Source organism: Natator depressus, chromosome 15 (genome assembly GCF_965152275.1).
Source record: "Natator depressus isolate rNatDep1 chromosome 15, rNatDep2.hap1, whole genome shotgun sequence".
Classification (NCBI taxonomy): domain Eukaryota; kingdom Metazoa; phylum Chordata; order Testudines; family Cheloniidae; genus Natator; species Natator depressus.
In genome coordinates this window covers 1,317,931-1,334,319 of record NC_134248.1, presented here as the reverse complement: position 1 = coordinate 1,334,319, position 16,389 = coordinate 1,317,931, and the positions used below count along the sequence as shown (strand labels likewise).

Sequence of the window (16,389 nt, the reverse complement as noted above, 5' to 3'; positions counted from 1 at the left end):
GAAGAGTGCTTGCTTGGGAAAGAGAGTCCCATTTTTTCTAGCAGCAACAGGTTCCCAAACAGCAGTTTCTTGTTTGGAAGTAATAGGAGTGACTGAAAGCACTAGCACTAACACTACAGGTATTACCACTCTGCCTCTGGACTGATTCCCCTCCTCTCCTTTCCTCCATAAAACTGAGACGTCTGTCTGCAGCACGGTTCAATAGTGGCGCAGCTAGAAGCATGAGGGAAACCTGGTCCCAGCCCCTTTCCCACTTCCCCAGTCTTCCAGAAAAACAAAAACAAAAAAAAAACAAACATATTATATATATATATATATATATATATACACACACACACACACACACACACTCACACACCCCCACTAACAGGATAAAAAGGAAAGGGGGGAATAGCTGGAAAAGAAGAATTCCACAATCCAGTGGTATGTCCTGGAGTTCTGTCCCTCTGAGCAGTGATCCATGCCCAAACTCCAAAGTGCACGGCTTCTCCAGTCCCACCAGCCTCTGCCCACCAAGCATGTCTGTTTAGGAGAAGAGTCAGCATGGCCTCTTTCACCCTTCCTTCTAGGCTGGAGCTTCAATTTGAAGAGGCAGCAATGGGTTTATCCAGTTCAAGGTCAAGGCTGGAACTACTGGGATGCAAGCTGCTGTAGCAAGATTTGCAGACTCTGCTGGGTTCAAAGAGCTGTTGACTGGGAACTGGCACCTTCTGGTTACAGCAACTGGAGCAAAACACATTCCCACAATTCCTTGGATCAAGAACAGAAAGAGAGAAGAGAAATGGAAGAAAAAACAATTAGAAGCAACTTGATTTAGGGAGACAAGTTCTAATATTACAGTATGCCTTTTCAGGTGAACTAAGTGCTAGTGAAAGGGGTCAGACTGATAGCTCTGGAGACTGCAGTCATTCTCTAGACAACAGAGCACAGGCAGAGACAGGGCAAGTTTCCCCTTCCAGCCACACCTGTGTTTCACCCCATGGGACCACCTCTAAAGATGATAAGAGACTGTCTCCAATTTGGGATCCAATCACTGGCCTCTACTAAGACTCAGGTACTTTTGGAATTTAACCCCAAGTGACTTAGGCAGCTAAGTCCCATTTTCAGTGGGACTCCAGTGCCCAAGGCTGCAGCTGCACCAGAGAGTTTACAGGTGCGGAGCTGCACTGATGTAGCTTGCACAGCTGTAAACTCCCTAATGTAACCCACCAACAGCGCTGTCTACACCGGAGCTTAGGTCGGTGTAACTTACATCGTTCGGGGGACGGGGAGCTTTTTCACATACCCCTGAGCTATGTAAGTTACACCGCAGTAAGTGCTAGTGTAGACACAGCCTAAGTCACGTGACTTTGAAAATTTTACCCCATGTTCAGTTGTGGGGTGCACTAGGAACTGGACTGAGACCCCCAACTCAGTGGAAGAAGGCCAAAGAGCTGTTGGATGGTGAAGCTTTTGTTTACTACCAGTCTTGTCCATATTTGAAACAGTGACCTAAAGGTGAAAGGCTCCATGTCCCCATAATTCTCTAACCCTACAGTATTCCTTTCTGGTAAGTGAGAGTACAAAGGGGTAACTAAGCCTTTTTTCTTGTTTCTTACACGTATATGCTTTGGAAGATTTAAGTATAGGCTAGATAAAATACGACAAAACTTTGACAAATGTAGTCTACCCACTACCCCCAAGATCCAATAAGGATCTGTGCTGCAATGGTTGTAGCTCAGCGGAACCATAGCAGCATCATACTTCTGCACACAGAAAATGTGAATATCAACCAGAACCATGCAAAGCCATAGGATAAGCAGCCGTGTATTCCTTGGGATAAGCGGCCGTGTATTCCTTGAGATGAGCAGCCGTGTACTCCTTGGGATGAGCAGCCGTGTATTCCATGCTTAGAAAGTGACAATAACAATGCAGCAGAACAAGCAGTCTTATTCACATTCCTGTCAGGTGTCAGTTGGCGGAGGCATGCTGGCTCATGCACCTCAGGGGAGTCATGGATAAATTTGGAATCTTGAAAATGATTAAGTTCTTCACCCCCACCTCCATCCGCCCAAATCCTGGCTCTGATCGTTCTAATCTGATGACCACTATAGTTCACAACCCCTTCCCTCCACAACCAGGCAGGCATTATTAAGGTGTTAGCACTGTACTTCAGGGACCTGAAGTTTTCAAATTCTACACAGAAGCTTCCAGAGTTTATCTGCTTGGCTTATGTTTTTCTCATTAACTCTTTGGAGTTAGGATTTTGTGCCCTTGGGGGCTTATGGGGGGAGATCTTGATTTCCTGCTGCCAAGAGACTGATGGGCAGAAAAGTCTGCATGTGTCTAGCAGCCTTGATTAATCTTTCCAAGCCAGGAGACAAGATTTCCTGATGCCACTAACTGGTGCAGTGACAGACAGCAAAGGGAAATCCCATTTCTCACCTCAATGGGCTAATTTCTCCAGCTGTGCACAGCAGCTTCTGGTTATAAAGCTCTAACCTTAGCACTAGGAAACTCCCTTTGGCTAGACTCGTACACTGGGTTTTGAAGTCTTCGTACGGACTCCATTAGAAACTGCTATCAGAAAAAACTGCGGGAGTGAAAACAGTTTCATGCACTGCAATACCGAGAAGCCCGGCAGGAAAGCAGTTCGGATATGCTACAGCTCTGCTGCAGAAAGGACAATTATCCAGCAGAAACTTACTTTTGACAGACTAGAACAAAATGGGTTTCTGGAGAAAAGCAGCAAACCATTTTTTTAAATCTATTTGTTTAGATCAGCAGCTTGCCTCACACACCTGATCTGTTTTCTCTTAGGATTCTCCCCCTAACTCCTGAAGGGCCAGTAGAACCTGTCACACTGTGTGCCTTGTACTCTGCTAGAGGTTCATTCCATCTCATCCATCTTTCCCCTCTAACAGACACCAGAGGCTCAATGGAAAAGGTCATATTCCTCCTCTGAGAGACAATCTGACTTTTGCTTTCCCAAAATCCTGCTATCACTCCCACCTTCTCTCGCCAAGTAATGAACATCTACCCTTACCCTTCCTCCACCAGGTTCTACTTACTTGCTTTCCCTAAGGCATTTTTTACTACTGCTAAAATGGCACAGCCACACCAGAACTCTCCTATATTATTCACACTTCACAAAATACTCAGACATACAGGAAAAGGGTTGAAATAAACTGGTAACAACTAAATTTGTAGGCTGCTCCCTGCAATTAGAAGTGAAGCATTCACAGATTCCAAGGCCAGAGGGAACCATCGTGATCATCTAGTCTGATCCTCTGAATAACTACTTGTAGATCTCTCCCAAAATAATGCCTAGCGCAGATCCAATCTTGGTTTAAACATCCAATCTTGATTTAAAAATTGTCAATGAAGGAGAATCCACCATGACCCTTGGTAAGTTGTTCCAAGGGTTAATTACTCGCACTATTAAAAATGTATGCCTTATATCCAGTCTGAATTTGTTTCTTTTTCTCAGACAAATGACTCACAAAGTGGGAGTTAGTTTGAACTGTGATGTGGATTACGTAACAAAAAACTGAGTCCTAAATGCCTTTCTGTGGAAAGAGCTGCCTGATCAGAGTCATATGAATCTAAACACCTGACAGGCTGTACTATCCACCCAGGGCTCATTTCTGGTGTTTTCTGGACAAGTGAAGAACAAAGATGAGGGGGAGGGGGAAATAAAGTTAGTTTGGAGACGTTATCAAAGAAATGCAGATAGACAACAGACAGAGGCTGTTGCAAATGCTCACCAGGTTTGATCAACACGTTCAATGTCCCTGCAGGGAGGGGAGAAAGAGCTCAGAGGGGAAACCAGTAAAAGACGCAAATGGTGCCAACAAGGGACACTGAAGTTTCTTTAACTTGCTCAAGGGTACAGAATATGTGGTTTTCAACCTCATTTTCACCCTCACAGGGACAGGGTGAGCAGGTTCACCCTGTGCAGCAGGATTAATGAAACATTAAGATACGAAAACAACTGATCTTCTTGTTGTAGGTCACTTATTTCTTACTAGTCCCTTGAAAGCCATCTCAACCAATACGGGTAGCTTGTTCCAACCAGGTTGGAAACACTTAGAATGTCATGCAATGCAGGAACTAAATGGCAATTTGCAATAAAACTTGAATCCCTGAAGTGATTATAGTTCCCAGGGTCCTTAGGCGTGTCCAATGTGTACATACTGAACAGGAGCCCTCTAGAGCCTAGGCCTGGAAAGTTGTAGGCTAAATGGCAAAGCGATTCCAGGGAGACAGAGGAAGCAAGGTGTCATTGCTAAATGGGAAACTCTTTGCAATGAGAATTAAAATAAGGAAAACCCACTAGAGAAAGGACAGAGGAAAACAGCAGAGCTCAGCTCTCACCAAATATGTCAGATGTATGTAATTTTAATACCTAGCATTTATATTTTTCATCTGAAGCCGTAAGTCATATATATACAGATGAGGAATCCTGGGAAAATCAAAACTGCTCAACTTATTCTATTAATTCTTTACTGGGTTTGTTTATCTTCTCAAGAGGACAAAATGGAACAAAACATAAAAATGGACACAAAGCACAGCAGATGGTTTAACTCCTTGCTGCTTCAAAGGGCAATACAGCATCAAAAACAGATGATCACCATCTGTTTAAGTGCTATCTTCTCTGAGCATCTTGTCTGCTCCAATATCCAACAACAGGATTCGGTAATATAGGGATACATCTTCATTCCCTGAAGCATGTAACTGGAGGTTCAAGGTATGTGGTCCCTAACTGTATTCCACTGAGGGTTATGCGCACACACCATGTGCCCAGAGCTGTAGCTTTTCAAAGTAGTATTACTTGTCGGTCTGCTCATGCGCTCTTGTACCACCCTGTGGTTTCACCTGAGGCGATAAAGGGTAGGGCAGACCGACCGTGTCTCCAGTTACTTCTCCACCGCAGACATACCAAATCCCCAACAGACGAGAAGGACCGTGGGACTGGAATATAGATAGGGACCATACATCTCAAAGAACCCCCAGTTACAGGTAAGTAACCTCCCCTTTTTCTTTGAGTGACAGTTCCTATTGTATTCCACTGAGGGTGATTAACAAGCAGTACCTATATAGGAGGCAGGAGCGAGGAAGATGACGGAACCGTGGAATGGAGGACCGCTGCACCGAAAGAGGCGTCCATCATAGAATCATATACTGGAGTATAGTGAGAGGAAAAGGTGTGTACCGAACTCTACGTGGCTGCCTTACCTATGTGCGCAAAGGGCACAACGTGGAGTGCGGCTGTGGTTGATGCTTGCAGTCTCATGGAATGGACTCGTATCCCTCAGGTGGGGATCATCCCAACAACTGGTAGCAGTGTATAATACATCCTGAGACCTACCTGGAGATTCTCTGAGTGGAGATGGCCTGTCCCTTAACTTTTGAAATGGCTTCATCCTTTATAGGTAAAAGACCAGGGCCCTATGTACATCAAGGGACTGGAGTCGCTGTTCCTCATGAGAGGTGTGTGGTTTGGGGAAAAGGTAGGTAAATAGATGGGTTGGTTGAGGTGGAATTGGGAAACCACTTTTGGAATAAATCTGGGATGTAGTTGCACTGAAACCTTGTATTTATGGAATATGGTGAAAGGAGGGTCTTCCCATCATGGCCCACAGTTTGCCAACCCTCCTCACTGAGGTAATAGCAATGAGGAAAGCAACCTTCATGGAGAGGAGAGAAAGGGGGCAGGAGGCCAGACATTCAAAAGGAGAGTTCATTAATGAGGTAAGGACTAGTTTGAGGTCCCACTGAGGGGTGATAGGCTGACTGGGCGGGTAGTTACATATAAGGCCCTTCCAGAATCAGGCCATCAAGGGATGGGTAAAAATTGAATGCCCCTCCACCATCGGGTGGAAAATGCTAATAGTCGCTGCGTGCAGTCTGATGGAATTGAGAGCGAGCCCCAAGGTCTTCAGACAGAGGAAATAGTCTAAGAGCATTGAGATGCCCAGAGCTTCGGAGGCAAGGCTTTGTTGTTGTACCCAGGACATGAAACACGCTTATTTAGCCTGATAGGAGCGTCTCATAAAGTCCTTCCAGCTACTGGAAAGGATGTCTTGTACTGGCAAAAAGCATTCTCGTGCTAACAGACGTGTCCATCCAAAAACCAAGCTGTCAGGTGAAGCATCGATGAATCAGGGTGCCTGAGTCTGCCATTGTGTTGTGTTAGCAGTTCCGGAAATGTCTGGAGCAGGAGTGGAGGATGTTTTGACATGCAGAAAAGAAGGCAGCGCCAGAATGTAGCAATCAGAATGACTGCTGCTCTCTGCCGCCACAGTTTGTGGAGGACGTGCAGTAGGAGTGGTAAGGGGGCAAAGACATAATTTGTCTAGTCTACCAGTCAATGACTGGAGCATTGTCCTGTGAGCAGGCACCAAGTCCCCATCTTAAGCAATAGTGAGTGCACTTGGAGTTGGTGTGGGATGCAAGGAGGTCCATGATCAGAGTCCCCCAGCAACCAAAAATGTCCGCGACTACTATGTCGTGTAACTCCCATTCGTGGTTGGTTACAAAGCTCCTGCTGAGAGTATCGTCAATCACATTCTAGGTACCAGGCAGGTAGGCTGCTGACAAAAGGATGTTCAATGCAGCATTTCCACAAGCATACCACTTCCGTACACAGCGTTGGAGATCTCATGCCCTCTTGTTTGTTTATGTAGTATACTGTGGTGGTGTTGTCCAACATGACGAAGATGTGACAATAATGGATAGCTGATAAGAACACATGTAACCACTTTGTGTACCGTCCGAAGTTCATGGCTATGCTCTGGCGCGGGGTCCATAGCACTGGTACTCATGGCAGATTGTTCAGGCTGATGTACGGGGGGTTCCCCAGCCAGGATCTGATTATGGCCCCATAGCGACCTCCATGAGGTGCTTTTTGAGGTGGAGAGCTCGGCCTTCTTGTGTAGAGGCAGGGAAGGAGAGGCAGATACTGAACGTGGACCCAGTGTGGGCTTCCCCCCAAACAGCACAAACAGTGTTGGTGCTCATCGCTGATGGAAAATGAGCAAGGGCAGGAAGCGCAGACTTAACGTCTTCAGCATAAGCTATTACCAGGCCCCGGTACTAAAAGGGAGGTGAGGTGGGGATTGTTTAGTGGGAAAACCGCTGATGTGGTGAAAATTACTACAAAAATACAATAAAATCCTAACTATGAACAAGAAGTAAAAAAACCAGTTTTTCTAGAAAGTTTGGAAAACGCATCACCCGTGACAAGAAGACAGCAGAAGCTCTGACTTGTACCACACGGCACTGAGAAGGAACAGGAGATGCTGCCCTACCCTTTATCACCTTGGGTGAAACCACAAGGCGGTGCAAGGGTGTATATGTGGATCAAGGAGCGATATTACTTTGAAACGTTCTGGCTTCAGGTGCATGCACATAACCCTCAGTGGAATACAATCTTTACTGCACTGGCCTTGGTAGCACTACAAAAGTAATTTTCTCTCTCTTGATATTCATCCCTTCTTGTCAACTGTTGAGAATAGGCCACTTCCACCTTAATTGAATTGGCCTTATTAGCACTGACCCCCCCACTTAGTAAGGCAACTCTTTTCATGTGCTGTGATATATATACTGCTTACGGTATTTTTCACTCCATGCATCTGATGAAGTGGGTTTTAGCCCAAAAAAGCTTATGCCCAAATAAATTTGTTAGTCTCTAAGGTACCATAAGGACTCCTTGTTGTTTTTGCTGTTACAGACTAACACGGCTACCCCTCTGAAACCTGAAAAGGTTGTGATTCCTATGTTGATTGTACTGAATGGGAAAAGGTGTAGACAATATTTTATAACACTTACATTTACTTAAAAAAATATGCCTGCAAAGAGCAGACTGTCTCTGAATCACAATTTAAGGGAAAAGGAAGGCTGACTCTTTGAATGGGTACGGAGCTGATAGCAGATTTGGCTTTCGAAATAGACATTGCAAATAAATTGAGACCCAGGAGCAAAACCAGACTTTTTCCCCCCAGAGAAGGCTGGATTCCTTGCTTCAGCAGCAAGTATGGTCCTCCTACTCTAGAATTTCTCTTATCCAGACATCCTTCCTAGTCTTTCCTAATTTAAGAGAAACAAAATTGTCAATTCAACTCAGACAGCCTCGCTGTTCAGCTGCTTCCCCTTTCACATTTAACTCTCTATGGACAGGTTACCTGCAGTGGTGCTTCCTGCTGGCAAGCCAGAATGTACTGTCACAGCCATAGCAATGTGCAGCTAGGTGGTCTGGAAGCCATCGTGTCACCTGTGAAACACAGAACACAAAGACAAATTTGTCAAGGAGACAGCCCTTGAAAAACCAGTCTGGCCTGAGCTTATAAAGCCCATGAAGAGCACAGAGATGCATGTGCCCCTGGCTACTTAAACTGAACAGATTCAATCCTGGCAATAATGAAAGAAAGAGAAGACAGAAAACTTCTCCTCAGAAACTGATCCACCAAATTCCCTCCAGCCACACAGAGAAGTCCTCTAATGTATAGCTCACTGATTTCTTTCTATACTTCAAAAGGTACCCAAACCATACATGTTTACAGGGAATGTGTTAGTTCAGGGTTCCTTCAGCTATTGTCTTTCCTTGGTTTCTCAAAAATTGTTCAGACACCTGACAGCAGAGGGCTCCTTGGCACAGATATTTGAAGTGTTAGAGATAAGTGAGGGCAACAGGGATAGTTTACAAGAACTGGTGTGTGACCATGGGGCTGTAGTATAACCACGTTATGGAGAATCATGTCCTAACAGAAGGAAAGAGGGGGGAATATCACAGCATAGGCATATCAGACAGGGATTTAGTCTGTACCTCTGTGTCCTGTTTATCCACCTGCTCCCAGCTGGCTTCAGAGAAAATCTCTGTGCTGCAGCGAGACAAGCAGTTCTGATCCAGATTGCTTTCCGAGTCGGGTATTGAAGTCTGTTGGCAAACAAACACAGCTGAACAGAACCTGCACATACTCCCACTTCCACATGAACCAGAAGTAAACAGTTGGGAAGGGAGAATCTGTGCACCTCCTGCTAGGAAAAGATAGATTATGCTTGGACTGGAGGGGCTCAGGTCAAGTATACTTATATACCTATAATTTAGGTTGTGCCAGTACAGACAAGAGTTCTATCTGGGATGGGACTAGATGTGCATCAAGTGAGGCAGTTTGTTTGTGTAATGGTATACTGCAACAGGACAGAATGAAATTGTTATCCCTTTAATGCCAGGACATGGGGTTAAAATCTACCTGCTGCGGTGTATGTGCAAGATTCCGGACACATAGCACATGATTAACAGTGGGCACCTCACAAATCTCATAGCTGTACCCTGTCAATCCAGTTTCTCAGACCTATCTCCTTTCCAAAGCTCTTTCACTTTAAAAAGCAATATTTATAATGTATATGCCTTGCTGTTTCTGATAGTTCCTTTGGGAAGATGCAAGTTAAAATCAAACATGTGGAGGTAAGGATTAGAGCCCACTTCCACAAGTGGACTGATGCTTTCTTGCCAGGTTGAACTTTATTTCAACTGACTTTGGTCAAAGGACACACACGACAGCTCTTCCAGACATGAGAGATTCAAGAACTTTTGTTCTCCACCTTTCAGTGCTGGAGAGTTGGTACCTCTGATGCTAGCTTAGAGAATATACCTATCAAGACCGGGCAGAAATAAAAGGTAGGGACTAGAACCCAGGTTTGTAAAGGTATGTAGGTGCCTAAAGATGTAGATAGGCACCTAAGTGCTTTTGAAAATCCATTTCAATCTGCCCACAAGTTATACATTGTGAAGGCCCTTATCTCAATAAGAATACTTTGAATTAAGCCAGTGGGTCACATTTCTGTCAGGAACCCAAGCTCCAGCTAATGAGAGAAGACCATTTTGAATGATGCTCAGCAGACCTAGCATTCACAATATCAGTATTTAGCAATTATTATATTAGTTGCAACCTCAATAGCCCAAGAAGTTGATGCAAGTCTTTCCAAATGAATGCACCTGGGACTATCCAGCCCCTGTGTCAACTAGATCCCTTTGCCACTTCCAAAGAATGCTTATAAACATTAGTTCTGGGGGAATTCTGCGCCACTGCGCAATGCAGAATTCGTGCAGAATTAATGTTCTGCACAGAATGTCCTTTTTCCCCTCACAGAAATGGTTCTGCAGAGCTGCTCGCCGCCACTGGACCCAGCAGAGCCCTGCTCCCCAGCTCGCAAATAGAAGACACTGCCAGGGGAAGGGGGAGGAGGAGCTGGAGGGTTCCTGGCAGCTGCAGTCCCTGGCACGCCCTGAAAGAAGGACGTGGCGTGCACTACAAGGAACTCCATACAAGCCCAGGACCCAGCATCAGGGTGTTTCTTCCTCTGGATCCCTGGGCTCTGGGGTTGTGAGTATATGGGATGCGGGGCACCTGTCAACTGGGCTGTGAGGGTAGGGGGTGCATATGTCTGGGCTGGTGGTGCCCTGCAGCTGGGCTCTGGAGGGGTAGGGGTGCAGGTGTCTGGGCTTGGAATAGGGGGTGTAAATCTCTGGGCTGGGGGGACAACCTGTGGCTGGGCTCTGGGGGGTAGGGGATGTAGGTGTCTGGGCTGTGGAGGCACCCCGTGATTGGGCACTGGGAGGGAGGGGGTGGAGGTGTCTGGGGCTCTGGCTGGAGGGGGAAGAGAAGCAGGAACTGGGTTGTCATAGGGGTTTCTTTAACTCTCTAGTCCTGGGGGAATTTTTGTTGTTGTCTGTATTATTATAGACATAGCTGCTGACAGATATTTTGAAATAAATTATCAAAATAATTGAAACTGGTGTGATTATATAATGTTATTCTGACAAATAAAATGTGCAGAATTTTGAAATATTGTGCGCAGAATTTTTAATTTTTTTGCACAGAATTCCCCCCAGGAGTAAAACCTTTAAGTATTGTAAATGTAAACGAAATACACACACTACATTTAAAAAAACGAAGCATCCGATGGCACCTAGAAGTGGGGTTTTTTATGCACAAAAGCTTATGCCCAAATAAATCTGTTAGTCTTTAAGGTGCCACCAGACACCTCGTTGTTTTTGTGAATACAGACAAACACGGCTACCCCTCTAATACTTGACATACCACATGTGTGTATAGAGAGTGAAGTTTTCATTATTATTATAATTTCTACTGTGGTAGTGCTCAGAGACATCATTCAGGATCAGTATCCCAACGTACTATATGCTGTTCAAACACATAGGAAGACATGGTCCCTACCCCAAGGAGTTTACAATCTGAGAATTCCCTTATGCCTCCCCTACCATCCTCATCCTTTCCATCCTCCCCCCCATCCCTTCTCTGCTGCTTTCCACTTCCCTCTCTCTAGCTCTTCTCTCTTCCCTTCTCTAAATTAACTGACAGGCCTCTGAAAAAAGAAGCCACAAACACAGTTGCTTGCTGGTATTGGGGCTTCAAAGTTCCAGTGGCTCCTGACATTTGTTTTTTGAAGCTACGCTACCAACAAGAAGCAGAGTGAGGCAGGTGCATTGGCTTCTTTTTTAAAGTCTTGTTACTGCAGTTTAATTCAAACAGGAGGAGTAGGCAAAAATAGGTAGGGGGAGGAGGACTGAAGTGAATTTAAAAATTTCACCACACCCACATGTGAAAAATGTATTTGCTTTACCTACGCATTACATATTTACAATTACAAACTTGTGGATACTACACAATTTGTAATCTTTGCATAGTATCCATAATGTTGCAACAACTACATACATGATGTAGTCTAGCTGTAGCAAACATACTACAATCAAACTATGCTCCAGATTCAGGTCCTACTCTAACTGTTTAAGGGTATGTCTACACTACGAAATTAGGTCGAATTTATAGAAGTCGATGTTTTAGAAAGCAATTTTATACAGTCGATTGTGTGTGTCCCCACTAAGCGCATTAAATTGGTGGAGTGAGTCCATAGTACCGAGGCTAGCGTCCACTTTCAGAGTGTTGCACTGTGGGTAGCTATCCCATAGTTCCTGCAGTCTCAGCCACCCATTGGAATTCTGGGTTGAGCTCCCAATGCCTGATGGGGCAAAAACATTGTTGTGGGTGGTTTTGGGTACCTGTGGTCAGTTGAGCCTCTATCCATGAAAGCAACGGCTGACCATCGTTTCATGCCTTTTTTCCATGCGGGTGCCATACTGCTTTCAGCAGACGGTGCAGTACGGCTGCAAACTGTCATCATCGAACGACCGCTTCCGCCTCCACTCTGCTCTCCTGGTGCTATGAATCCACCTCGCAGGTCCTCCATATGATGGTCGTCATCCACTGCTTCCGCTGGCTCTCTGCTCTCCTGGTGGTCTCGCAGGTCCTATATATGACCGTTGTCATCCGCCGCTTCCGCTGCAACTCTGCTTGGCTGCTCTTGTCTTGCCACACCACGGCAAGTGTGCAGCCCACTCAGCTGTTGTGTCCTGGCAGCAGAGGGTGCAGTAGGTCTGCAAAACTGGTCATCCAACCACCGCTTCCCCTGCAACTCTGCTCTCCTTCTCTTCTGCAGACGCCATACCATGGCAAGCATGAAGCCCACTCAGATCACCGCGGCAGTTATGAGCATTGTAAACACTTCATTCATCATCATGCAGTATATGCAGAACCACAACCTGCAAAAGCAGGCGAGGAGGCGACGGCAGCACAGTGACGAGAGAGATGAGGACATGGACACAGACTTCTCTCAAAGCATGGGCCCCGGCAATTTAGCCATCCTGCTGGCAACGGGGTAAGCTCATGACATGGAATGTCGATTCTGGGCCCGGGAAACAAGCACAGACTGGTGGGACCACAAGTGTTGCAGGTCTGGAACGATTACCAATGGCTGCGAAACTTTCGCATGCATAAGGGCACTTCCATGGAACTTTGTGACTTGCGTTCCCCTACACTGAAGCGCAAGAATACCAAGATGAGAGCAGCCCTCACAGTTCACAAGCGAGTGGTGATAGCCCTCTGGAAGCTTGCAACGCCAGACAGCTATCGGTCAGTCGGGAATTAATTTGGCGTGGGCAAATCTACTGTGGGGGCTGCTGTGATCCAAGTAGCCAACACAATCACTGAGCTGCTGCTATCAAGGGTAGTGACTCTGGGAAATGTGCAGGTCATAGTGGATGGCTTTGCTGCAATGGGATTCCCTAACTGTGGTGGGGCGATAGACGGAACGCATATCCCTATCTTGGCACCGGACCACCTTGGCAGCCAGTACATAAACCGAAAGGGATACTTTTCAATGGTGCTGCAAGCACTGGTGGATCACAAGGGACATTTCACCAACATCAACGTGGGATGGCTGGGAAAGATACATGACGCGTACATCTTCAGGAACTCTGGTCTGTATGAACCAGCTGCAGCAAGGGACTTACTCCCCAGACCAGAAAATAACCACTGGGGATGTTGAAATGCCTAGAGTTATCGTTGGGGACCCAGCCTACCCATTAATGCCATGGCTCATGAAGCCGTACACAGGCAGCCTGGACAGCAGTCAGGAGTTGTTCAACTATAGGCTGAGCAAGTGCAGAATGGTGGTAGAATGTGCATTTGGACGTTTAAAAGCACGCTGGTGCAGTTTACTGACTCGGTTAGACCTCAGTGAAACCAATATTCCCATTGTTATTACTGCTTGCTATGTGCTCCACAATATCTGTGAGAGTAAGGGGGAGACGTTTACGGCAGGGTGGGAAGTTGAGGAAAATCGCCTGGCCGCTGATTACGCACAGCCAGACACCAGGGCGATTAGAAGAGCACAGTAGGGTGCGCTGCACATCAGAGAAGCTTTGAAAACCAGTTTCATGGCTGACCAGGCTACGGTGTGACAGTTCTGTTTGTTTCTCCTTGATGAAAACCTGCCCCCTTGGTTCACTCTACTTTCCTGTAAGCCAACTGCCCTCCCCTTCGATAACCGCTTGCAGAGGCAATAAAGTCATTGTTGTTTCAAATTCATGCATTCTTTATTAATTCATCACAAAAATAGGGGGATAACTGCCAAGGTAGCCCAGGAGGGGTGGGGGAGGAGGAAAGGACAAGGCCACACTGCACTTCAAATTACTGAATGCCAGCCTTCTGTTGCTTGGGCAGTCCTCTGGGGTGGAGTGGCTGGGAGTCCGGAGCCCCACCCCATGTTCTTGGTCGTCTGGGTGAGGAGGCTATGGAACTTGTGGAGAAGGGTGGTTGGTTACACAGGGGCTGCAGTGGCAGTCTGTGCCTTTCCTGCACCTAAACCATACGCCGGAGCATATCAGTTTGATCCTCCAGTAGCCTCAGCCTTGCATTCTGCCTCCTCTCATCATGGTGCCACCACCCTTCCTCTTGATCCCACCACGTCTCCTGTTTCTCTCGCCACCTGTCCTTGCGTTCATTTTGTGCTTTCCTGGACTCTGACATTGTCTGCCTCCACGCATTCTGCTGGGCTCTTTCAGTTTGGGTGGACTGCATTAGCTCAGAGAACATTTCATCACAAGTACATTTTTTTCACCTTCTTATCTGCACTAGCCTCTGGGACAGAGATGCTAGTGGCAGCGTTGAAACATCTGTAGCTGCGGGAGGAAAAAAAGGGAGAGTAAAATTGAAAAAGACACATTGGCCATTTAAAAGGAGGGGCTGATGTTTTCGGGTTAATGTGTAGCACAAACCCAACTAACCCCCCCCACCCCAATCCTCTGGGATGATCACTTCAGCCTCCCCACACCACGTGGCTAACAGGGGGTATGATTTCTTTTTAGCCACAGGCAAACAGCCCAACAGGAACGGCCACCTCTGAATGTCCCCTTAATAAAATTCCCCTATTTCAACCAGGTGACCATGAATGATATCACTCTCCTGAGAATAACACAGAGAGATAAAGAACGGATGTTGCTTGAATGCCAGCAAACACCGGGACCACACGCTGCCATGCTTTCTTATGCAATGATTCCAGACTACGTGCTACTGGCCTGGCATGGTAAAGTGTCCTAACATGGAGAACGCAATAAGGCTGCCCCCCCCCCCCGAAACCTTTTGCAAAGGCTTCGGGAGTACTTCCAGGAGAGCTTCATTGAGATGTCCCTGGAGGATTTCTGCTCCTTTCCCAGACATGTTAACAGACTTTTCCAGTAGCTGTACTGGCCACGAAAGCATCCCAAGTCTTCAGGGCAAATTAATCATTAAACACGCTTGCTTTTAAACAGTGTATTATATTTACAAAGGTACACTCACCAGAGTTGCCTTCTCTGCCTTCAAGGCCTGGGAGCCCAGGTTGGGAGGGTATTGGCTCCAGGGTGATCAACAGTTCCTGGCTGTCGGGGAGAATGGTTTCTCCGCTTGCCTGGTGTGCGCTATCTTCAACCTCCCCCTCCTCGTCATCTTCCTTGTCCCCCAAATCCTCATCCCTGTTGTGTGAGACTCCCTTGCAGGAGTCTACATACAGGTGTGGGGTAGTTGTAGAGGCACTCCCTAGAACTGCATGCAGCTCATCATAGAAGCGGCATGTCTGGGGCTCTGACCCCGAGCGGGCATTTGCCTCTTGGGTTTTTTCGTAGGCTTGCCTGAGCTCCTTAAGTTTCACGCGGCACTGCTGCGGGTCCCTGTGATAGCCTCTGTCCTTCATGCCCTTGGAGATTTTTGCAAATATTTTGGCATTTCGTCATTTGGAATGGAGTTCTGATAGCATGAATTCATCTCCCCATACAGCGATCAGATCCCGTACCTCCCATTCGGCCCATGCTGGAGCTCTTTTGCGATTCTGGGACTCCATGGTCACCTCTGCTGATGAGATCTGCACGGTCACCTGTGCTGATCAGCTTGCCACACTGGCCAAACAGGAAATGAAATGCAAAAGTTTGCGGGGATTTTCCTGTCTACCTGGCCACTGCATCTGAGTTGAGAGTGCTGTCCAGAGCAGTCACAATGGAGCACTCTGGGATAGCTCCCGGAGGCCAATACCGTTGAATTGCGTCCACACTACCACAAATTCGACCCGGCGATATTAATTTCAGTGCTAATTCCCTCGTCGGGGAGGAGTACAGAAAAAGATTTTAAGAGCCCATTAAGTTGACAAAAATGGCTTCCTTGTGTGGACGGGTGCAGGGTTAAATCAATCTAATGCTGCTAAATTTGACCTAAACTCGTAGTGTAGACCAGGGTTAAGAAGCTTTAATGTGGCAAAGCCATAAAAACTGGCTTTAGCAGCACCTGAAGACTCCTCTTTCTGTAAGGGAAATCCCCGGGTGGCAGAGGCAGCATAGCAACTTTAAGTCACTACCGCTACTGAGCCTACTTTTAGGCCACACCTTTGAGGGAAGGGGACATGGCCCATATCCCTGTGCCTCAGTGGCTCCCAGCTCCCAGAACAACCACCTTTGCACCCGCCTCCCTGTGAATTATGCCAAGGACCAAAGAGCCAGTCAGAGAATCATAGATGATTAGG

At 46.6% G+C, this 16,389-nt stretch overlaps 1 protein-coding gene across 6 annotated transcripts in view; it reads right to left on the bottom strand.

The window, feature by feature from the left end:
- Positions 1–340: 340 nt before the first annotated feature.
- The window catches only part of MTMR3 (myotubularin related protein 3), a 249,364-nt gene continuing 233,315 nt past the window's right edge, over positions 341–16,389 (bottom strand). For 3 of the 6 annotated variants that reach the window (XM_074973297.1, XM_074973296.1, XM_074973300.1), the window contains 4 exons: positions 8,807–8,917; positions 8,166–8,254; positions 3,747–3,773; positions 341–750 (listed from right to left, as the gene is read on the bottom strand). In XM_074973297.1, the coding sequence (XP_074829398.1) occupies positions 579–750; positions 3,747–3,773; positions 8,166–8,254; positions 8,807–8,917 (399 nt within the window). In that variant the 3' untranslated portion in view covers positions 341–578. The remainder of the gene's footprint in view (positions 751–3,746; positions 3,774–8,165; positions 8,255–8,806; positions 8,918–16,389) is intronic. The other 3 variants (XM_074973298.1, XM_074973299.1, XM_074973302.1) reach the window with 3 other exon arrangements.